Source organism: Barbus barbus (assembly GCF_936440315.1).
Source record: "Barbus barbus genome assembly, chromosome: 11".
NCBI classification, from domain to species: Eukaryota; Metazoa; Chordata; class Actinopteri; order Cypriniformes; family Cyprinidae; genus Barbus; species Barbus barbus.
In genome coordinates, this window is record NC_136739.1 from 2,244,435 (window position 1) to 2,268,339 (window position 23,905).

The 23,905-nt window shown below is 37.1% G+C and overlaps 1 protein-coding gene and 1 long non-coding RNA gene across 5 annotated transcripts; both read left to right on the forward strand.

The window, feature by feature from the left end:
- Positions 1-473: 473 nt before the first annotated feature.
- On the forward strand, positions 474-5,097 carry LOC306877160. Its single transcript, XR_013784873.1, has 4 exons — positions 474-599; positions 783-845; positions 1,383-2,246; positions 4,277-5,097. It is a non-coding gene; the product is annotated as an uncharacterized lncRNA (long non-coding RNA).
- Positions 5,098-12,095: 6,998 nt separating this feature from the next.
- On the forward strand, positions 12,096-23,905 carry LOC306877159 (MAGUK p55 subfamily member 4-like). 4 transcript variants are annotated; one of them, XM_079428717.1, is made up of 21 exons: positions 12,115-12,261; positions 13,016-13,104; positions 13,205-13,332; positions 13,465-13,542; positions 14,864-14,965; positions 15,082-15,213; positions 17,744-17,825; positions 18,272-18,357; positions 18,500-18,571; positions 19,332-19,528; positions 19,611-19,669; positions 20,345-20,362; positions 20,473-20,514; positions 20,866-20,886; positions 21,012-21,053; positions 21,133-21,306; positions 21,431-21,511; positions 21,727-21,820; positions 21,925-22,033; positions 22,133-22,267; positions 22,391-23,893. In XM_079428717.1, exons 2-21 carry the CDS (start codon positions 13,050-13,052, stop codon positions 22,577-22,579), a joined length of 1,896 nt encoding a protein of 631 aa, XP_079284843.1. In that variant the 5' UTR covers positions 12,115-12,261; positions 13,016-13,049; the 3' UTR covers positions 22,580-23,893. The 4 variants fall into 4 exon arrangements, with proteins under 4 accessions (XP_079284844.1, XP_079284843.1, XP_079284846.1 ...); XM_079428718.1 differs by lacking the exon at positions 20,345-20,362 and having other exon boundaries at positions 12,096-12,261; positions 14,882-14,965; positions 20,443-20,514; positions 22,391-23,905; XM_079428720.1 differs by lacking the exons at positions 17,744-17,825; positions 18,272-18,357; positions 18,500-18,571; ... (10 more) ...; positions 22,133-22,267; positions 22,391-23,893 and adding exons at positions 16,013-16,274; positions 16,395-17,447 and having other exon boundaries at positions 14,882-14,965.

The window sequence follows — 23,905 nt, forward strand, 5'->3', positions numbered from 1 at the left end:
ACTTAAGTTAAATGAAAAACGTTGTAAATGGTTAAACGGTCAACGTAATACTATTAGAATGTGAAATATTAAAATATGTTCAATATTTTTGTTTCAAATGTCTCAAACAAACGCAAATTATTTGTTGTCAAGTGAGTTTCTGTACGACATTTATACGATTACATGATCACATAGTTTGTTTTTGATATTATTTAATGTTTTAGTAGAACATACACACTATATCCTACATCTAAATGACATATTATTTATTTTTTGGCTTGCCCAAATACCAACACACACACACACATTTAAATAAACACAAAAATACAATTCAAAAGGTTATGAAAACAGAGTTGCTGCAACTTATTCCCAGTAACAGCTGCATTTGACCTTTATTTAAATTTAATCAAACAATTGTCCTGATTATGCATCTCCAGGGTTAAAGAAATCTAAATAATAAAGTATTAGATGATTTTCCAGACAACATTCGCGTTACCTAAATCTGTACAAGCAGACTATTCTGACCCTCCATGCTTTCCATCGTTCCCAAACAAACTTTACTTGTCAAGTTGAAGCGCGAGCTTTCCTGTATTGTATCAAACGCCGACAGCCGTCCTCCCGTAAGATACTTCAGGATGTTACTTTTCTCTAAAAACAGTGTTTTGTAAATACGCTTATTGAACTTAATCGAACTGAACTACTTTCTGTGTACTCTCTTGGGCGGTTTTAATGTGTCAGAAGTGCTTGTGTTAGTTACTTTCGCTTGTGAGGTCCGTTTTAAATCGCTATTTTATGTCATTTAGATGCTGGAGTGGCTGTCAAACCGTCTGAAATGATTAAATCATGCTGATGGAGGAACAGAGCAGGTGTGTACTTATTTCTGTTATAATGTGTTACTATTTGAAAGTGCTTTCTATCATTATACAAGACAAAAAATACATTTTGTATTGCCAAAGCATTAAGACAACAAAGAAAATGGTTTATGAACATTTACATTAGAACTTATGAACATTTATTTATATATTATAACTAATATGTAATATATATAATATGGAAATGTAATTTATACTCACAGATACGTGTAGGAAAAAAAAAAATATATATATATATACAGAAAGTCATGTAGTAACTACTAGACTGAGAATTGGAGCATTATGCAGATATCTATTGGCTGTTTGTTTCTGGATTGTGGTTGTCTCTCAGGTGATGCATGATGCTACACATTTTACAGCAATAATTGCACATTTGGCTTTTTCACCAAGAATAAAACAAAGTTTTTCGGTTGAGCTACAAATGTTAAATTGGGGAAATATATGATTAATTTTGGGGTAAAAGTGTTCTCTGATGTTTTGGTATTTTGGGTATTCTGTGAGGAAGTGCAGCTCTGGTTCGATCTCTCCCAGACTGCAGTGGGAGAGCCATATCTGTCTGCACCGGCCCGCCTCTACGGCCAGACTGTGCTCGCTGAGTCTGTACATCCTCAATGATCTAGCTTTTCACTGTGAGGGCAACTGGAGTGGAACTGACTGATTCTAAAGAAGGCCGAAGGTCAGGACAGAGTTCTCCAGCTCAGACACCACAAAGGAAAAACTCCTCAGCCCACTTCGAAATATCCCCGTTGACCTTGAAGAACATCTGCGAAGACCCAGGTTTTTCAGTCAGATCTCAGCTAAATACAACAAGCCAGGAGGCTCAACCAGTCCCTGCTTTATCTGAAACCAGACATGCACGTCTGCGATGAACCAAAAGCAATCCCTACCCTGATGAGCAAGCTCTGACAGACTACCTCAAAAGAATTTCGGACCAGACCCTCGCTGAGCAGGCCGAGGTCAGCTCTTTGGGAGGTTTCCATCCTCCGAGCCGTCAGGCGTCACTTACATGTCCTTTCCGATCAGACCGACGTGATGAACTTACACTACGTCCCTCTTCACCAGCACTGAGTGGAACTGATATCAGATGCAGACAACGCTGTGCATCAGATACTGTCACTGACCGGAAACACTCTCTCCATTTAATACCAACACTGGATTCCACTTCTGATGATTCTTCACAGCACTCAAGTGTGGATGGAGGCATTTGCATCAGTGACCTGTTGATTAGTAATGGATGTTTATTTGAGTCCTGTGAGGAGAGAGGAGAGGCAGCTGGAATGGACTTCTCTGCAGCAGATCCTCTTCAAGACAAGAAGAGCACCAGTCTGACGGACATCACATTAGAGGACGCTGAAGCACATAATCGCAGAAGCTCTTTACCTGGCTTCTCTCCAGGTATTGTGAACCTCAAAGTTTATTTGAAAAAATATTTTATAAAATATTAAATCAGGGGCTATAACATTATTTATTCTACATGAGTGCGATCAACCAATCAGGGCGCAACAAGAAGTTGTTTTCTTTCTAAAGTTTAGATTTTAGTGGCCCAGCCAACATTTTCACTTGCTAATCATCACAAAATATGACTTTTGTTTTTAGTTAGGCGTTAGTCAACTGGATATTATTATACTGGTGAGAAATGAACAGATCCATTTTAAAAGCAGTTGTGCTGCTTAATATTTTTTGGAAACTGTTTTTACAGTTTTCAGGATTCTTTGTTGAATAGAAATTTCAAATGAATAGAATTTATTTGAAACAAATCTTTTGTAACATCAGTTTTGATTAATGCATCATTGCTGAATAAGTGTTAATATAGTGTTTATAAAAATTCCTTTATAAAAAAACTTACTGACCCCCAACTTTTATACAGTATATCCTCCAACTGAATTGTATTTTTGTTTCACAATAACGTCAGTTTGCTTCTGTCTTGCTGCATGTCCGCTCTTTAGTTAAATTCACAATAGTTAGGTGCGCTGTCTAACATGTTAATGTATTACAAACCTTTCTATGCAGCGAGATTGGAAAACTAGCTTGTTTGCCCAGCAGCCATTTAAAAATTTTCCATTCAAATGCAGAAAAGAATTAATTTGTAAATGGAGTTGAGTGAACACAAAAAGCATATGAAGTTTTGACAGCTGATGCGTTAAGCATTCACACATATAACAAAATTGTTAGCATGAAAAACCCTCATGCGTGTGAAGAGTACTTGCAGTATGCACTTGAGGAGTAACAATCTTCAAAGATCCAGTAGCAAATTAGATGAACTTTTCATTCTTACCACATATGTGACCCTGGACCACAAAACTAGTCTTAAAGGGATAGTTCACCCAAAAATGAAAACTCTGTCATCATTTACTCACCCTCGAGTAGTTCCAAACCTGTATGAATTTCTTTGTTCTGCTGAACACAAAGGAAGATGTTTGGAAGAAAGTTTGTAATCAGGCTGTTTTGGGGCACCATTGACTTCCATAGTAGGAAAAAAAATACTATGGAAGTCAATGGTGCCCCAGAACTGCTCTGTTCCCCACATTCTTCAGAATATCTTCCTTTGTGTTCAGCAGAACAAAAACATGCATACAGGTTTGGAACTACTTGAGGGTGAGTAAATGATGACAGAATTTTCATTTTTGGGTGAACTATCCCTTTATGTCGCTGGGGTATATTTGTAGCAATAGTCAAAAATACATTGGGTCAAAATTATTGATTTTTCTTTTATGCCAAAAATAATAGATCATGTTCCATGAAGATATTTTGTAAATTTCCTACTGTAAATATATCAAAACTTAATTTTTGATTAGTAATATGCATTGCTAAGAATTCATTTGAACAACTTTAAAGGCGATTTTCTCAATATTTAGATTTTTTTGCACCCTCAGATTCCAGATGTTCAATAGTTGTATCTCAGCCAAATATTGTCCTATTTATTCAGCTTTCAGATGATGTATAAATCCCAATTTAAAATAAATTGACCCTTATGACTGGTTTTGTGGTCCAGGGTCACATATGTTGTTTTTACTAAGCAACAGTTTCTGGGTCAATCTGAGAATTGTTTTAATAAACAACTAATTATAAGAAATGTTGGCCTGTTGTAGTGGTTCACGCATAATGCAATATAATCCACCTCCGTGAAAATGTACCAGCAGTGTTTGGCTGGTGTTTATTTCCCTCCCTGGCAGCAGTACTTGTGACTGTACAGTATATTACTTCCACTTTATAATGTGGTTGAGTTGACCTAGTTACTATTTCCTTTAATGAAGTTGAATTGCTCAGCGTGCTGCTAGACTAAATAGTGTCAGATATGACCACAGAAGTTTCAGATACTTTTCTGTTTAGTTAATGTGGAAAGCTGTGTGTGGCCGGGAGGATTCATGAGCACGTCATGTGTCTGTATGTGTGCCGTTCTCTTTACCTGACCTTCTCTTTCTCAGGAATCCCTGCGTAAGCCGTCTCGTCGTCTGGTTTGTGAGAGCAGTAATAAAGCTCTGACGTTACAGAACGCTGGAAGATTCTCTGCCAGCTGGTTCATCCTCTTCAGTAATGTGCTGGTTCATGCACAGGTTAATTCACTAAATTTACCACACTCTAATTTTCATTAAACTAATTTTTTTTTTTTTTTTATTCTCTTCATTCATTCAGGGCACTATTCCATCAAAGAAGCATGTGAGTATTGTGTGATTAAATTGCTGCCTTTACAGAAGCAGTTTATACTTTAGGGCTTGACTTGAGCCTGAAAAAAAACATTATAAAGCATGTGGAAATTGTTGTCTGATGAAAGTTTCCCAAGCTAAGACCTCTTCGTTTCTCCCTTCTGAATCATCAGCTGGCATCTTTTCCCTTTTTTTTTTTTTTTTTTTGCTTCAAATTGAAGTTCATTATTCTGCCGAGGAAAGATGTAGATCAGATTAATGGAAAGAGTGGGCAACAGAGATGATAGTGTGAATGTTAAACCTTGCTTTAACATGGAATCTCTATGTGCTACTAACTATTTTGTGGCCAATGTTAAATTTGTTTAAAACCGATCAGTGTGTTGAAGACGTGGCGTGGCAGATTGTGTGCATGTTCCAACGTGATTTTAAGTCTTGCGTGTGTCATTTGCAATACATTCTCCCTGTCATTATTAGCCAGCATTGCTATTGTTTTGTTGCATTGCATACTGTTAAATCAAGGTTAAGTAAAATATAAATGTTCGATGAAAAAATGTGAAATGTTGCATTGGCAAACGACTTCATAAAATCACGAAAACTAATATAAAAAATATAGCTGCAAGCAGCAATGACGGCGCCAAGCACATCAGCGGAAAAATGAGGAGCTAAGCATAGCACGGAGCATCAGAACAACTGCAGCAATGAGTAATTGAAGCCATTTTAAGATTATTGTAGTCCAAATGGCTGAAAAATAATTTAAAACTACCAGTAATATGATTGAATGACTTTTCACTTTTGACCAACAGGTGGCACCGTCATCAAATCGATGTGGTGTGTTCTGTGTGAGGTGACAATGGCACACAAAGTTTGGAGTCAATATGCATTGCAGAGATACGGCCTCAAGTGTCATTTTCATAAAACCAAAAACCCGTTGTGTATGTATTTGTTTGTCGAGTATGCTGGCATATTGCCTCACATTTTTTGTGGTTTTTGAAACTTGATCTGTAAGTTCTGCTGTGATGTTTTCTTTGCATGCTTGGTTGGTCTGTTTCTTCTTGGTCTAATTTGAAAGTGGTTTTAAAATGGCAATAACGTTTGTTTCAATTCCTCCCTTGTCTGCACACGCTTTGCAGGTATGCTTCAGGTGAGGTATACGAGGGCTCGTTCAGGGACAACATGTGTCATGGTCACGGCATGTTACGGAGTGGAAAGTTAGCCTCTCCTTCCTCCAGTAGTGTGTTTGTGGGCCAGTGGGTTCAGGGGAAGAGAACAGGCTATGGGGTGTGCGATGACTTCAGCAAGTATGTTCATTGTAGTTTCCAAATTTGAGATTTTAACCATCCTCCTGAACAAGTCATTAATTTGTTTTTATATCTCCCAGAGGAGAGAAATACATGGGAATGTGGCACGATGACCAGCGCCATGGAGTCGGAGTCGTTATAACTCAGTTCGGATTGTATTATGAAGGAAACTTCTGTAATAACAAGATGATGGTCAGTTGAGATGTTATTATATGCCTGCATTGAAGTGCCTGTAACTTGCTTATATTAAATATACATTTCTTTAGCTGTTTGCACACTAGTTACAGTGTGTACTATTATTTGAGCTCTTACTCTGTTGTCTGTCTCCTGTAGGGCAATGGGAATCTTCTCTGTGATGATGACACAGTCTTTGAGGGCGAGTTTTCAGATGACTGGACTCTGTGTGGAAAGGTGTCTTTGAAATAATTTGACCGTTTTCTGTCACAGTAATAGAAACTCTATTTGTGATTTGTGCATGTGAATGCTTCTGTGTATCTGAATCTCCTGTGGTTTTATGGATGTGAAGGGCGTTCTGTTCATGCCTAATGGGGACTCTTTGGATGGGGTCTTTGACGGTCACTGGGGAGCCGGTCTGAGAGTGGCTGGAACTTTTACAAAACCTTTTGAAGCTTTGAGGAGAGAAAGAAAGATACCGTAAGTGTGTCATGAATAATGCTTTGGCCTACTGTATATATATTTATATTTTTGTGTGTGTGTGTGTGTGTGTTTAGTGTGACTGGTCAACACGCAGTGCCTGCAGAAGAAAAGTGGAAGGCAGTGTTTGATGAGTGCTGGAGTCGATTAGGCTGTGAAGCTCCTGGTGAAGGAGTGCATGAGAAAGCCTGGGAGAACATCGCCATCGCCCTCACTGCCAGACGCAGACAACAGAGATATCAGTGTGTACACACACACACACACACAACAATGAACAAGTAAAGGTGTGATCACACTAGGCTTGTAACATACAGTAGAAAATGCTTTATACTCTGCAACATATAGTTAATGGTTTAATGTTACACTCCTGGGCCCGTATTCTTAAAGATTCTAAGAATCCTATTAGAGAGCTCCTAATTTAGCTTGAAAATTTCTAACTAGGAGTCTTAGATTAAAAGTGATTCAGGACCAATCTGAGAGCAACTCTGAGCGAGGAAAATACAAAAACTTTTATCTTGGTGAGGAGGCAGGGCTGACCCCACTGCTAGCTATCTTGTCTTTTGAAGACTGTGATTGGTTTGTTGTCCAAGAAGGAAATAAAAGTGTGCTTTTAAGAGTAGGGTTTATTATAAGTCTTCACTTGTAATTTTTCCTTTTTTACTGTTCTCTCTCTCTCTCTTTCTCTCTCTCTCTTTCTCTCTCTCTCTCTCTCTCTCTCTCACTCACTCACTCACTCACTCACTCACACACACACACACACGTTATATATGTATATATATATTCTTTATTTACCATGCTGTCATACATTTCTCCAGTTGCCAAATATGTTAATGTAGCGATTTACGTCCATTTCTGGCGCTATGGCATTTCAGCGTGGTGTCGGAGATGTTAGCATGTATTTAATAAGATCGGTCACAAACATGATCCCTGCACAATCTAATGTGTAGCATCTTATTAACTCACTATCATGCATTGTGTACAACACATTTCTTCTCCCTCTTCATGTTTCGTCCATTTTCTCCGCTGCTAAAGAAACTCTTAAGCCCCTTAAAAGTCCTCGTCCGTACTCCTTACAATTTTGGACCTTAAGACCTCTTTTAAGGGTTAAGATGCTTTCTGAATTACTTTTTTCTTTACTAGGATCTTTTCTTTCATTTTAAGAGGAAACACCCACATTTCTAAGAATTTTGTTACTAGGAGCAACTCTTAGCGCTAAGATTTTTCATGAATACAGGCCCAGGGCGGCTTCTTTTTTTTATTTTTTAAACCAATACTAATTCAAATATTCACCAAACTGGAACTTTGTTACACAAAAGACGAAACTTCTTTGTTTGTATGCACATGAATCAGTGATGTATGTTTGTCTATAGTCCAGAGGAGCTGAGTCGATCTCAAACTAAGATGCTGGAGAGTCTTGAGGTGATTCCTCAGCATGTGGGTCCAGTTACTGCCGACTCCTACAACAACATCCGTCGGTATCTCTTGAAGGTGAGGTGTTCAAAGGCTTATTAACACCAAGTCTGCACAGCTGTACAGATGCCTCAAAAAGCATTTGGACACTTATGGTCACAATTAATTATGGTGTAATTGAATTAGAAACAAAATATCAATCCAAGTGGCATCTGCAAACAGAACTTTTTCAGAACTAATTTACTGTTCTAAGCCATGTTTGCAGTGACACCAACTGGTGTGAAGGGGATTTTTATTGAAGAGAACTGACTTCATATAGCTTACAGATGTCTTGGCACAGTAACCACAGGTGGCCACAAAGTGTCTGTAAAATACTCTTCATCTTGATTTTGATATTGTAAGATGTGTATGTTTTTTTTGTTTTGTTTTGTTTTTTTAATAAATGCCGTTTAGTTTAATAATTTCTTACATAATGCATTTATACTACTGTTCAAAAGCTTGGGGTTGTTACTAACTCCCTTTAGGCCTGTGATACCCCTCATCACCCTCTTGGCTGGCTGCTGGAGACCCTTGTGACTGTGTACAGGATGACCTATGTTGGTGTGGGCTCTAATAGACGCCTCCTACAGCAGGCAGTGGAGGAGATCCAGTCGTACCTAACACGCATATTTCATATATTCAGGTAGCACTTCTCATGCTTCAATATGAGTTGCCAGAAACCTTTAGTGCTTTAAAAGCCAGCAGAGCATTTTGCAAAGCTCATAGAAAGCCTTTGACTTTTTGTGAAAGTTCTGTTCTTCTTTTAGTTTTACTACTTCATTAGCTACAGCTAAATGTAATAATGAGGTATACTGTTTAATGAATACGACAAAACAACTTTCGTTATGTCGAGATCACGAGAAAATTAAGTCGTGATAACGACAAAACAACTCGTTATGTCGTAATCACGAGAAAACAAGACAGAAAAATTATAATAATGCATGGCCACTTAGAACTTCCGTACTTATGCTTAAAAATGCAGCATGTATTTGGTCAACATACAGCAAAAAAAGTCATTATTTCAATTTAATATTATTTTGATTTAAATGAACTTTTCTGTTATGTAATTTATTTCTGCTATGCAAAGCTGAATTTTCATTACTCTAGTCTTCAGTGTCACGTGGTCCTTCAGAAATCATTCTAATATGCTGATTTGCTGCTTAAGAAATCTTTATTATTATTCTGAGTGCTGAAAACAGTTATGCTGCTTAATATTTTTGAGGAAACCATGATACTTTTTTCAGGATTTTTGATAAATACAAAGTTAAAAATAATATTTATTTAAAAATAGAAATCTTGTTGGGCATACTGTTGAAAATTTTAGTCACTTTTAATCATTCAATGCTTTTGAACAGTAGTGTACATAAACGATCCTTCTTAAGGAACTTGGTTCATTATCACTGGCTTTAGGAAATTCATTAAAATGAATCTGGCTTTCCAGTGCTATTTAGGAGAGAGATGGTATTCAAGGACAGCATGTGTTATTTTGTTCATTTGTACTGTTGTAAAGCAGTGGCATCAGTTTTTCGAAAACGTAGCTTGTTACTGCAAAAGCTTTGAAAATGGTTACTGTCACCCAACTGAAAAATGAAAACAAGTTCATAGTATCGCTACTTAACTTGTAATCAATACTAAAAAATCCTATAGCTGCATCCCTAGTAATAAGTAGTTTTTTATTTTTATTGGTTTTATTGCCATTTTGCACATTACACAGGGTTGCAGTGTTAATAAATAAAGTCTTGCTATGTAGGTATTATATATGCAAGTAAAGATTTTTGACTTAATGGTGTTGAAGCCCCTACATGTAAAGTCAAATAATATATTGTGTTGTATTTTAAAATGTCCCCGTTTAATCCATCTGTGTAACTTTGAAACACCGTGGATATTCTGAGAAGTTGTTTCCGTTTCAGCATGACAGCAAGCTTTTCACTGTATGAAATTTGATTGAGTTGTAATTATATTATCTAGTCTTATCAAGCTGTACCAGAGTGAATTTAAGGTATTTTTAGAACTAATACACTGAAGACTACAGTAATATTTTTTTATGCATTTTTGCCGTTGATTGAAAATGTGGCATTCGACACTATGCAATAAGGGAATACAAATTTAAATGGCAGGGCCCCCAAAGGATCTCAGCATTTAGTATTTTGCACTGGAAAAAGCAATAACCTTTATATTTTGCTTGTTTCACGAATGCCTTTATTCATGAATCTGTGTGTGTGTGTGTGTTCTTCTAAATGCATGTTTTGTACATTTGAACATGCACTGAAAGAGTTTTGCAGATACAACACAGCCTTGTTGTAAGATCTGGTGGGAGGATGTGCATTTTTAATGACTTTATATACAGTATATGACTTACTAATGTGAAATGAAACAAACAATAACTTTACAGAATCATTTTTTCAAAATCTTTGAAAATCAAAATTTTAAACTCTAATTTAAACTAATTTTAAAGTTATTTGCTGGTGCCATTATATGCAAATTATAGTATTGTCTGATTAATCATCCTCCCAATATTTCAGTTTGTCACTAGTTAGGTCATTGTCATTGGCTAAGGATTGCTAATGAAGATTAAAAAGACAACCGCACCTTTACTGTTAAACATAAAGGCTGATTTTATTTTTAATTTTTCAGAAGGTTACTGGTTTTGATAAATTACTGTCATTGTTGATCTAAATGTTAATGTCACCTTGAAAATGATTTTGTACAACACAATTTGTAATTGAAGTCATATGAAAAAAACAATGATTGAACTGTTTTGTAAAGTTTTCTGGGAGACTACTTTCACTACTTAAAATAACAATGGCATAACTGGGAGATAATTTTGTTATTTTCCTTTCTGTGACCTTGCTTGTATACACTGTAAAAAAAAATCTTTAACTTACCGTAAAAAAAACGGCAGCTGTGGTTGCTGGAATTGTACTGTAAAAACTAACATTTTAGGTTTTAACTTAAATTTACAGTTAAATACCGTAATTTTATTAACTAATATAATGTTAATATACTAACCTATTAAAGTACTGAAATCTGTTTTGTACCTGTTTACTGTAGTTATGAGCTCATAATATTATAGATTATAGAAAGAGTTGATGAGGTTCAATTAATGGCCATTAGCGCTGGTAAATTAACATCTGTGACCATCAGCAATGTGATGTTCTGGATTTGAGCTCTTACTTTATTACAGTTAAAGGAATAGAATTTGCTGAAAATGTACTCTTCTCATTCTTCATCGGAACAGATTTTGTGAAATTTAATATAACATCACTTGCTCACCAATGGATCCTCTGAAGTGAATGGGTGCCGTCAGAATGAGAGTCCAAACAGCTGATAAAAACATCATAAAAATCTACAGCACTCCAGTCCATCAATTAACATCTTGTGAAGTGAAAAGCTGCTTGTTTGTAAGAAACAAATTTATCAAGACGTTTGTATCACTTCTGACCAAAATACAAGTCCATAATAACTTTTCCTCCAGTGAAAAAGTCCATCCCCTGTTGTCCTCTCACATCAAAATACACCAACATATTTGTTTTGGAGTGTTTTTCCTTGTAAAGAGTTCTTGATCTGTGCGTATTGCAGTTTGAAGTTAAAAACACATTAATGATTGATTAGTTTGTTAGAACATGTATCAGACTTTTGTGACATTATTGTCAACATGTATCAGCTGTTTGTGCTCTTGTCTGACGGCACCCATTCACTGCACAGAATCAAACGGTGAGCAAGTGATGTAATGCTAAATTTCTTTTTGCATGAAGAAATAAACTCTTCTTCATCTTGGATGGCCTGAGAGTGAGTACATTTTCAGCTAATTTAAATTTCTGGATGAACTGTTCCTTTAAAATAATGCTCATTGCTTCATTAAATGTTTTTTTCTGTCTGTTTAGTGTCTATTCATTTGAAGTTGTTAAGTCGACTGGCTTTGTGTTTTTATCTTTGTCTATTGTGTAACGATAATATCAGGAGAAAGTCTGTGGCACCAGCTGAGTCTTTTGGATTTATGTGATGTTTTTTATGATTCTTATTTTCCATTTTATCTGTAAAGTTGGTAGGGCCGTATTGTGTATGTGTGAGTGTGTCTATGGAGCTCTAAAAGCAGGAGGAGGTAAGAAGCTTTCAGTGGCAGGCGGTCCTATGGAAGTGCTCACCGAGAGAGGCCGGCCCCTCGCAGGATTAAGCAGGATAGAAAAGGATTACAATCTGAGTTTCCAGAGACATTTTATAGTAAAATCACATGCATGTTGTCAGGCCAGAAGCAGAAGATCACCTTAATATAAAACTGAACTGCTCCACAGCTAGCTGGTCTAAACGTAGGATGAAGAAGCGTCGGAGTGGTTTGGAGGAAAACCGTGGCAGGAGTGTAAGAAGGTAAGAGTAGCATCATAATCTAATCTTCACATGACGGCCTCTTGACCTGCTTTAGTAACAGAGGTCAGAGATCACAACCGATGTGTATTTTCATTCTTAAAATGGATGAAACACCTAAGTTTCCAGATGACTTCCATTTGAGATGTTTTAATTGTATTGTAGACGATCTTTCTAACAAATGACACTGGCTGACCGTTATATTGTTATGTCTAACGTATCTCCAGAATAAAGGCTATAAAGTAAATGGGTTTCTTTTTAAGCAGGAGTATTTTTTATTAGAACTTCTTTTCATTCTAATTAATTTATTTTAATGTTTAGGTAATTTTTCAGTTTGAGACACTTAAATGTGTTAGTAATAATTAATTAAAATCCCAAGTAAAAGCTATTATAGTTTGTAATCAGCTAACTCTGTGCAGTTTTGCACTTAATTCATAATTTATGATTCTGCAGCAGAAATGCAAATTATGTTCTTGACATTAATTTGTTTTACAGCAGGTGAATTATTTATCCCAGCATCATTTTTTCTTAAATACTGCTTCATTCTCATTAGGTTATTTTAATTCATTTTCTAGTATTTTTATACGTGGGTCATTTTACATTTAGAGGCATTTGAAAATGTTAGGAATACAGAATCAAAATGACCAGTTGAAGCTAAACGTGCAATGGTTCTGCCACTTTTGCACTCATAATTTATGATTCTACAGCAGAAATGTAGATTGCGCTCTTGTACTCTCAACATTGATTTGTATTATAGGACTACGCTGATCTGATGAACAGAGAAATTTGTCATGCGTCAATCAATGGAGGAGGATTCAGTGATGCCACCTGGACACGATGACAATGGTGCGTCTTTGCAAATACATAGAACAGTGATTTTTTGCCTTGACATGCGCAAAGGTAAACCAGCAAATCAAATACTACAGAGTCTTGTTCTCTTTCACAGATGTAGGTTTGGCTCAGATCTTGACAGAAGTGGTAGAGGAAGTGAGACTGTCCATAGACAGAGACATTAACGGTGCTGATCTTCTGTACAGCCTCCTCAGTGCTCCTTGGCTTTACTCTCTTCTCAGGGTATGACATGCTCATTCAATACTTACACCTTTGAGTATCCAGTTTTGACATTATCCCAGGGCAGGTCATTGGACTCTGTGTGTAAAGAGTTTGCAGCTGTCTTGCACATGAAGGATTTGTTATTTCCTATAGGTGTATGAGTGTCTGGTGCAGCACAGTCAAGATGCCCCAAGCCCATACCTGTCTTATTCCTCGAGACTATCTCAGGAGGTCAGTCAATGTATTTTTATTACTGACTTTGCTTTGAAGGGCTAATTTACAGAGATGACAAAATCTATGATCCTTCCTTCAGTCATCAATCATATGAAACTCTCATGTCATATATAATAAATTATAATGCCATATAACAGTCAAATTTAATCAATAAAACATGTTCATTTTAGTCAAATACTACAGGAAGTTCAGTGTATTTAATAGTAAAAAGTTACGTGAACTCACATGTTAAGCAGACCTGGAACTGAGTGAGTTTCGGCAGATTTAATTTTCCCATCATGCCTTGCTTCAGACTGTTAAAGGAGACTAAATGTTAAAATTAAGTGTTATTTTGTGTTTTTAACGGTGACCGAGAGAGCTCAGTGCGCTGCAAATTCAGAAAACACATGCAAATAGAAAAAGCACCGGCAAATCAAGAAAACATCTTAAACATCAATTTGACAGCAGGGGCTGCAAATGCTCCAAAAAAAACAAATAAAGAATTTTATTTGCAGCACATTTCTTTGTTTGGTTGCGTTGTGAGTATTAGCAGTGCGTTTCTTTATTTGTTTGTGTTGTGAGCATTTGCAGCGCATGTGTTGTCAAATTGATGAGGTTGTTTTATTAATTTGCAGGTGTTTTTTTTCTATTTGCAGTGTGTTTCTTTATTTGGTTGTGTTGTGCGCATTTGCAGCGCATGTGTTGTAAAATTGATGAGGTTGTTTTATTAATTTGCAGGTGTTTTTTTCTATTTGCAGTGCGTCGAGCTCTCTCGACCACCATAGTTTTTGCACATTAAGACTATGCAGTTTATATAAAAAGGAATGACTACACACTACATTACAGTGATAGTCTCAGGAATTATATTAATACGTATTTGTGCTATTGCTAGCCACCTGGAAATGGGTTAACTGTTATTGATTTTAATATTTTGCGCAGTTTTGTTAAGTTTCAGTCCCACAAAAGTATTTTAATGTATTTATAGTTTAATATAATATTAAGAGAGCCTTCTGTTTGTGGATTCACAAACCATTGAAAGCATTTAAAGTTTAAATAAATTTAAAACAATTGTTACGAGTACAGTGAACATTTAAAGCAATTGCGGTTTTTCTCAAATGGTTTGAATAACCTTAACTCATTTGGTTTTACAGTGTATAATAATTCATTGTGAAACCATATATTCCAAGTCTACTAAAACTATACATGAGGGTGAGTAAATGATATAGTATATTATAAGTCTTCTAAAGTCATACATACAGTAAGGGTGAGTAAATGATGAAAATATTTTAATTTCCAGGTGAAGTAATCCTATCAGCTTCTATTTTCTTTTCATCATCAGTCTTCTGCTGTCCCACAGATTATGGCCAGTGTGCGAGGACTGGCTGCTCCCTCCTCTGAGGCACAAGAACTTTATATTTTGCTGAAATGCCCTCATATGCAGGTTAGAGTCTAATTCGGGTTGCATTTATTGCTATTAGAACAATTTGATTATGGTGCATTTATGTAAATGAAAGTTAGGTCAGTCTTTTTGACCTTTTATTATGTATTTCTCCCCAGGCTTTGCTCTCTGCTCATGATTCTGTGGCCCAGAGGGACTACGGTCCAGTGCTGCCGCCTCTTCCTGACAAACTGCCTGACAATGAGGAGGCCATGAGGATTGTTTGCCTTGTGAAGAATAAACAGCCTCTGGTAAGCATCAGATCATAAATAGCACTGCAATTTCAGATATGTTAGTGAACAGTTTAGCTGTAATCCCACGTAAATGTCCCTCATTGCACTACAGTGCAATATCATGTAAAGGGTATATGGCATTAAATATTTTTTTCTCATCTATGGTAAGAGCTGTATGGTTACGTAATAACAGCTTTTAAAATCTATTGAAATCAGATGTTTGAGTTTTATATTAGTACATAAATACAAATCCCACCGATCCTACACCACTGGTTCTGAACTTGAGTGTGTTCATTATTATGATCACAGTGCTGTTATAATCTACAGTGCTGCTTATTCCTAGATGGATGTTATGTTACAGTGAAATGAAAAAGGGTGATGATTTATTTTACAGTCTCCATGTTATACGTTACATGATGTATAAATAATTATATGCAACTAACTACAAACCAAACCACAATGAAGAACATGTCACAAGTAGCATCTCGTTTGTTCATCTTGGAACAATTTTTCTTCAAATGAAGCTTCAAATCAGTATTTTTGTCCAGTTATTTACTTTTGTGGCAGATGGAAGCATAATAAGCAGAACAATGCAAATCCAGAAGGTTGTTGTCACAAAATAATCCCCTTCAGAGAGATAACTTCCTGTTTTAGCCCATATCCAGTTCCATCCCAGTAAAAAAACAGATAATTTTGTCATTGCAACAGAACATGCTTTTACTTGTCTATTATTTTGCCATATTTTAAGATCCCCAAGATTTGTCTTGGTGTAATGTTTGTTGGTTAGCAAGCTCAGTCCTGTTTTCTCACTTATAAGTGTGTCAAAGAGGGGAAGCCCAGTTACTGGAACAGCCTTAGGCAACTCACAGTGGAGAAACTGGCTTTAGCCAGGCATTTTGGCTCTGGGGAACAAAGTCTTCTAGGGTCTGCAGGGGGTCTGTCGTCCTCCTCAGGACAGCCGCACTCACTGCCCAGGTATCAGTCCACTGCGAGCTGCAACCTGTGCTGCCAAACTGCCCATCTCTCGGGAGGAGGTCTGAACCTCTCAGCTCCGACCGTTTATGACTCTGTGGTTATGGGTAAGGCTCAACCTGTCCCAAAGATATCTACTGTTGGCCTGACAAGGCCAAACACTGTCTTACTGTGTTTAATTGTGAAACCAAACTAATCTATCCTGTTTTTTTCTTCATAACTTGAAGAGAACTGTGCAGATGGTGTAGAAACCATAGTTGAAGATCAACACCATACATGCACAGCTTGCACCACCTCATCTCTAGCCTTCCCACGCTCATGCTGCCCACCTGGATGTGGCCTCCATTCCCAGACAGCCCCCTCCAGCCCTCTGCTTCAACGGCATCACTCCATAGATCCCACCCGCTCTTCTCAATCAGCTCTGGTGTTCACAAAGCAACACAGCCTGGATGAGCTGAGGTCTGCCGTCCATACCGTTGCCAGTAGTATGGACCAGAGCAGCAGCGATGCTCGAGATCTCGGGCAGAAGATGGTAGAGGTAACAGAGAGAATGACAGACAGCGTGAAGGAAAACGCCCAGGCATTGAGTCTATTGGTGGAAGTGGTGGACAAACTGCAGGGTCTTATTATCGCCAGCAAGTCTACAAAAGTGACTTCCAGACCCCAACACGTCTCCAAAACGGCAAGCGTGCCCAACTTGCCTAGCCAGCCGATTGCGCCAGCCAACGCTGCTTGTGTTTCATCCTCCTCCTCCTCCTACTCATCGTCTTCATCCTCAACTGCATCATCGTTTTCCTCCTCTTCTCTAAACTTTAACATGAAAGTTCCTTATGTAGCGCCTCAATCCAACTCCTGCAAGTCTTCATCATGCCTGATTGGAAACAAGTCTGTAACACCAGGAAGTAAAACTGGACATACATCCCTATCAAACGGTTTGACGGCCTCCACTCCTAACGATGACTGTAATACAATACTGTGCCTCTCTAGCAAGAGGAAAAAGTCAAAGATGAGGAAATAAGAGTGACTGTGTTCCCACTTCTCTCTCCTCACTTTACTCTTTGCTGAAATTGCTGGTTTTGATTTTACCGAATGCTGGGATGACGTTGTTCACTACAATGGAACTACATGACAAACAGGCAATTACTCTATCTTTTTCTTATTTGTATCTCTTGTTCATCCCATCCACACTCAAGATTCATGGAACATTTCCTTGAATGGTGCTTGTTAACATTGTTCAAGAGTATCAAGTTTCCTTGCCTTCAAATAAAAACACTTCATTCTACATTCTGCATCTGAAGCTCTTTCATCAACCCTATGTGTATTTCCCATAAGTTCCTCTTTGACCTTTGTCACACTTTTAGTTTAGGTCAAGTCAGGCATGTTGACTGGATTCCACAATCTCATTACCATAGTGTCCGTCTTTCTAATATTTCATCATAACGTGATCTCCATTGCAGCCACAGCCTCCCTCCAGTCATGTGCAGCAGTAAGATCGTCTGTGTGACTCACCATGTGATGCCTGTTGTAATGGACAACCAACTAGTTGACCATTTTTTGTCTGTTTTCCCGTTTTTAGGGGGCAACTATTAGGAAGAATGAAAAAACAGGGAATATCTTTATTGCAAGGGTGATACATGGAGGACTGGCAGATCGCAGTGGTGAGTGACCTGTGTGCTTGGTTCTATCCATCAGTTTTTGATAGAACAAATGAGCATAGAACATAGATAGAACATCGGAACATCAATTGTGGATGTCGCATTTTAGGAAAGAGGCGGGGTTTAAGCACAATAAATGATTGTAGAAGTCCACCAGAGAGACGTTTGTCCTTTTACTGAAATAATTAATTATGACATATTGATTAACAACTATGAGGTCAAATAAAATTAAAATAAAACATGCATGGATGATTAATTCAAAATAAGATGAATAAAATGCATTTAGAAAATTTCTAAATGCAGACTTTGCTTTGTTTGATTTCATGCAGACTTTGCTGGTTAAGTGTATTTCAGAGCCATTACCATCAAATGGTACAGAAAGCGATCATTTTCATGTTTGTTTTTTTTTAAGTATTAGACTAACTAATGTGTGTGTGCATGTCTTCTAGGACTTCTTCATCCTGGAGACAAGCTGGTGGAAGTGAATGGACAGAAAGTGCAGGGACTGCAGCCCGAGCACGTCATTCAGATGCTGGTAAAGTCAAGATAAAAACCTCTTTTGTGTTTCTTATATCCTTCCCCACTCTCTTCCCATTACATAATATCTTAAGACTTTCAAGCCATTCCCTACTCTTATAATCACTATATCCATTCATGCAGTGTCCCACATTTTATAGGTGCAATCGCAAGGAAATATTCTTTTTAAAGTGATCCCTAATACACCACAACCCACCAACAGCCAACCAGCCGTAAGTGCACTGTAAATATCTTAATTGAATATGAACTCTGCACTATGCCAGTATATTTATTAAATGTATTACTAAAATTCTACAAATATATATATATATATATATATATATACATATGTATAATAAATTATAACATTTAATAATAGCTCACTATATATAGTTCCTTTCTGTTTAAATAAAGACTTATTAAAAAGGTTAAATAAAATGTTGTTAAGGAGATAGTTCTCTCAAAAATGAACATTCTGTCATTAATTACTCACCCTCGTGTCATTCCAAACCCGTAAGACCTTCGTTCATCTTAAGAACACAAATTAAGATATTTTTGATGAAATCCAAGAGCTTTCTGACCCTGAATAGACAGCAACACAAATGACACGTTCAAGGCACAGAAAGGTAGTAAGGGCATTGTTAAAATAGACCATGTGACATCAGTGGTTCAGTCGTAATTTTATGAAGCTATGAGAATATTTTTGTGTGCAAAGAAAGCAAAAATAATGACTTTATTCAACAATTTCTTCTCTTCTGTTTCGGTCTTCGACGCAATGTTACATGGACTATTTTAACAATGTCATTACTACCTTTCTGGGCCTTGAACTTTTAAGTTGCGTTGCTATCTATGCAGGGTCGGAAAGCTCTCGGATTTTATAAAAAAAAATAAAAATTGTGTTCTGAAGATGAACGAAGGTCTGAGTAATTAATGACAGAATTTTAATTTTTGGGTGAACTATCCCTTTAATTGATTGTCTCTGTCTCCCATTAGCTGTATGTGAGAGCCATGGTGGATTACAGTCCTCTGCAGGACCCTGCGATCCCCTGCCCAGATGCAGGCATGGCCTTCAGTAAAGGAGACTTGCTGAAGATTGTTGACCAGAGGGACATCCGATGGTGGCAGGCCAGGAAACTCCACAGTGCCTCATTGTGTTGTGGCCTCATCCCCTCCACTAACCAGTTCAGATAGTCAGTTTTGGATTATGCTAAGTTAAAGTTCTTTCAAAAATAAGCCATTGATCAGCCATTGATTTATTTCCTTGTTTTGCAGTAAGCAAAGGGAGTTGTGGTGGTCCCAACCTTATCAGACTCACACCTGCATCAGACCCTGTACGTTAATAACACACACAGACACATACACACACACACACACAGATGTATGAACTTCTGTGCACTCTTTAAGATGTTGGTTGGCATCATAAGCCTCTTAACCCTGCCCTCTCTCTACCCTGATCTAATTACTTTAAAGAAGCTTGAAAGTGAGCTGTTCTTGGCAAGATCCTTCCTTCATGACTGATTGACTAGTCCTGTCCACTTTTCGCTCAGCCGTTAAGGAGAAAGAAGGATAGATACTGTTATTTCTAAACACCAGATGATTCTTCTGCATATCCTTCTGAGGAATTAGGAGCATCTGAAGTTTGCAAGGTCCCTGGACATTTCAGACTAATTTCAGTGTACTGCAGGCTTTGCATAGAGGCTGTTATTGAAGGATGGAGAAGTTAAAACTATATAAGACTTAATAACCACAATCCTATTGCTCATGACAAATTATGTTTTAAACAGATTTTTTATCACAGTAGCAGAAACAGCTCATTTATATTATCTCAAGGTCAGAGAGAGTCATCATTATTGAAAAATTCATCTATGCATATGTATTAAGTTTACCCCAGAAGAAAGAAATACTATGAAAGAACCCACAATGTTGCATTAATATTATTAATTAATAATATCTTTATTTATTACTAGTCTAATTCTTTGTCGTTTTCTTTGCTTTGGTATGTAAAGTGAGTGCAACAGATGTTGGTATGTATCTTTTTTGTTTCTTTTTTGTGATTTCATGTTTATTACATTCGTTAAGAACATGTATACAACATTTTAATTAGTTGTGTTGTGTAACTCTCTTTGTTCTGAAGGAGAAGAGGAGATAACAGATGAGAACAAATGCACTGAAACAGGTGATTATCCCACTGAATCTATATCTTCATTTATTTAACTTCTGAAAGCCTGTTTCTACACGGAATTTAAAAAAAATAGCAACTTTTCATCTCACAATTCCGACTTTTTTTCCGAGGATTTTTTTTGTCTTGCGATTTTGCATTTCAATTCTGAGAAAGAAACTCTTAATTGCAAGATATAAACTCACAATTCTGAGAGAAAAAAAAAGTAGGAATTGTGAGATGTCAAATCAAAATTGAAACATAAATTGTAAATCGCAAGAAATAAAGTGCAAACAGGCTTTCATTGTAATAGTATGGCTTGTCTAAACAGTTTAACACGGTATTTAATACATTTTTTTGTTCTTACAGATGAAGGAGATTTTGAATTCGGTAGGTAAGTCTTTTCTGGGGAAAAAGCATTTTATGGAATGAGAGAATCATTTAGATTTTATGTAGATTCTCTGATTTGTTATTAAAACTTTAATTGATCAAATATTTGTTTTGTTCATTGTCAGAGGAGGGTGAGAATGGTGAACATATGCAAGGATTATATATAGGTATGAAATCTGAATTACAAATGTAAATTTTGGCTCATATGAACACATAAATGAAAAGTAAATAGTTTGTTTGAATCAGCGGGGTTCCGACACAGTCTGCGTGTATGGAGGAGGAAATCATACAGTAAGCGAAAGCCTTCATGTTATTCCTGTGGTGTCAGCAGCTGCCATAACACCTCAGCCACCCTTTATGAAGAGGTGGTCCACTACCAGCGCCACATAGACGACCCCCCCCGTCTCATTGTGCTCATTGGTATGGTCTTCTTCGTGCAGGGTTATCTTATCCATACATGAACGTACAATAATTATCATTTGTCTTAATGGCTGTTTTAAATGGGTCCCATCAAAGGCTTAATGCTTTTCCATGTTTTCCACAGGTCCATCCGGAGTTGGTGTTAATGAACTACGCAGGAGGCTAATCAAAATCAACCCTAATACGTACCAGGGACCAATATCTCGTATGTGGTCCATTTGATCCCTTTAACTTCTGATTTAAAGGTTCTGTAAGCTAGTTTTTTTTTAAATATCAGGAAAAAAGTGTCCTGACTACACGCAGAGTTTGGAGGGCTGGATTTTAAGGAGAGGCTGTGTGTTTGAAGTTAACAAAATATCTGAAATAGCTTACAGCATCTTACATTATTTAACAAAACAGTTGTCTCTTGTTTTGCTCCAGACACAACACGGTCCCAGAAAATGGGTGAGAAGAATGGCCGTGAATATCACTTTGTGACCAAGGAAGTGTTCGCGTACATGGTGGTTAATCACAAGTAATGCTTATTATTGCTTATGTTTAAATACTTATATAGCTGACAACCTGTTCTTGTGATTCAGCTTACTCTGGGGTGTTTTTTGTGCTTTTAACAATGTCCAGATTTCTCGAGTATGGAGAGCATAATGGACACATGTACGGCACCAGCTTAGACTCGGTCCAAGATGTTTTGGACAATGGAAAAATATGTGTTATTGACCTTGAACCTCATGTAGGTGTCATTTATGTCTGTCAAAACCACACTTCTTATGTTTTTATCATTAGTTTGGTTGCAAAGAGTGATGCACATGCACATATCTGTTTATTCCAGTGCATTCATTCAGTCAGAACCAAGAAGCTGAAGCCCTACATTATATATGTGCGGCCTCCGTCTCCTGCCCACATGAAGCAAACAAGAAAAGACCCACATTTTCTTTCCAATAGATACATCAAGAGATACTTTTATGTAAGAAATGCATTTGATATTTCTTGTGGTATTGTTTCTGATAATGCTGCTATGAACATAAGTTAAGAGTGTGTTCATGAGTTCTGGTTATGAGATGTAACACTGTCCCACTGGTTTTCTCAGGACAAAGACTTCGAGGAGATTGAGGAAGCAAGCAGGACTATGGAAGCCAAGTATCGTCAGTACTTTGACTGTGTGATTGTGAACGATGATCTGCCAGATTCATGCATGGATCTGTTCACGGCTATACAACATGCTCAAGAAGAACCACAGTGGATTCCTGCCAGCTGGTTTGCTCCTGATCATCCATGATGCACAGACATGCATAAGAACAAACAAGGGAATTTTTGAATGGTTGTAATTAATGTAAAATAACTTAATTTTGAAAAAACAAATGCCTTTGTTTGTAGTTTAGGAAAAATTAACTTTCATGTGAACCCCCTAAAATCCTTCTTGTGCAATTGTTACCAACAATCATTTTACAAACAGTACAAGTACATAGTACATATCCTGTAAACACATATTTAGGCCTCGAGGGTCTTCACTAATGTCTAATGAGGTCTATAGGTTTATTTCTGGTGATTTCAACTATGTATACACTAGTGTAGAAGCCATTTTTGTGTCTGCTAAAAGAAATGTAAATGTGGCATATTACACGTGTAAGATGTCAATATACAGTATATTGTAATATTTTTGAGTTCTATATGAATTTAGCCCATGCATGTGTTAAAGTTGAGTTGCAAATATGACCAAGTCAAAAGAGCTCTCATAAAAGCTACAAAGATGAAATATTACAAAAGGTTGCAAATTTGTAAGCAATTTTGCCGAGCAGCTGTTTTTGAGCAACATTGCTTGAGCACTTTCTGGGTAACAAATTTCTATCTGGATACTTTAGATTGGTCGTGGGCCCTGTGTCTCACCTGGTTGCCTGTTGACGGCAGCATTGCTCAAAAAGTTGCCCCGTGTATCATCAGTCTAAAAGTTCCTAGAGACGCAACTGACAGCCTTACTCATAAGTTTAAGATGTGTTTTACCAGTAAAACTCTGATGGCGTTAAAGAGAAAGCACAATATCATCAAGGGGAATACGCAGTTAGATCAGAGAAACTAAGAAAAACCCTAGATTTACCTGCAAGATGATCTGATGAAAGAATGAAGAAACATTTCAATGGAGCGTATCTGATGAACACTATACAAACATGGCCTTCATGTCAGGACACCTTACCGAATACCACTCTTCGTAATGTGACCAAATTGAACTTTTTGGACCCGTGGACACGTGGTGCAAAAAAAAGGCAAAGCTTATGAGCAGCAGAAGACCATTCCCATAGTCAAACATGGTGGTGGAGCAATCCTGTATGAAGGACATTATGGCAAAGATTGTGATGCCTTCAATACAGAGACTGAAACGGATTATCATTGGACTGCAGAGCGATTATCCAATCCAAAACTTCTGGGCTAAGATTTAAGAGGAGAGGTGTCAGAAGCTTGTGAGCACTTAGATGCAACATTTATTAGTTGTAATAAAGAATGAAAGATTCTTTGCAAAATTTGTCTTTTGGGGGTTGAATAATTTTGTACATTCATTTTTAGAGCCAAATGTGAATTAAATGTTCTATAATTACAGATGCTTTGTTTG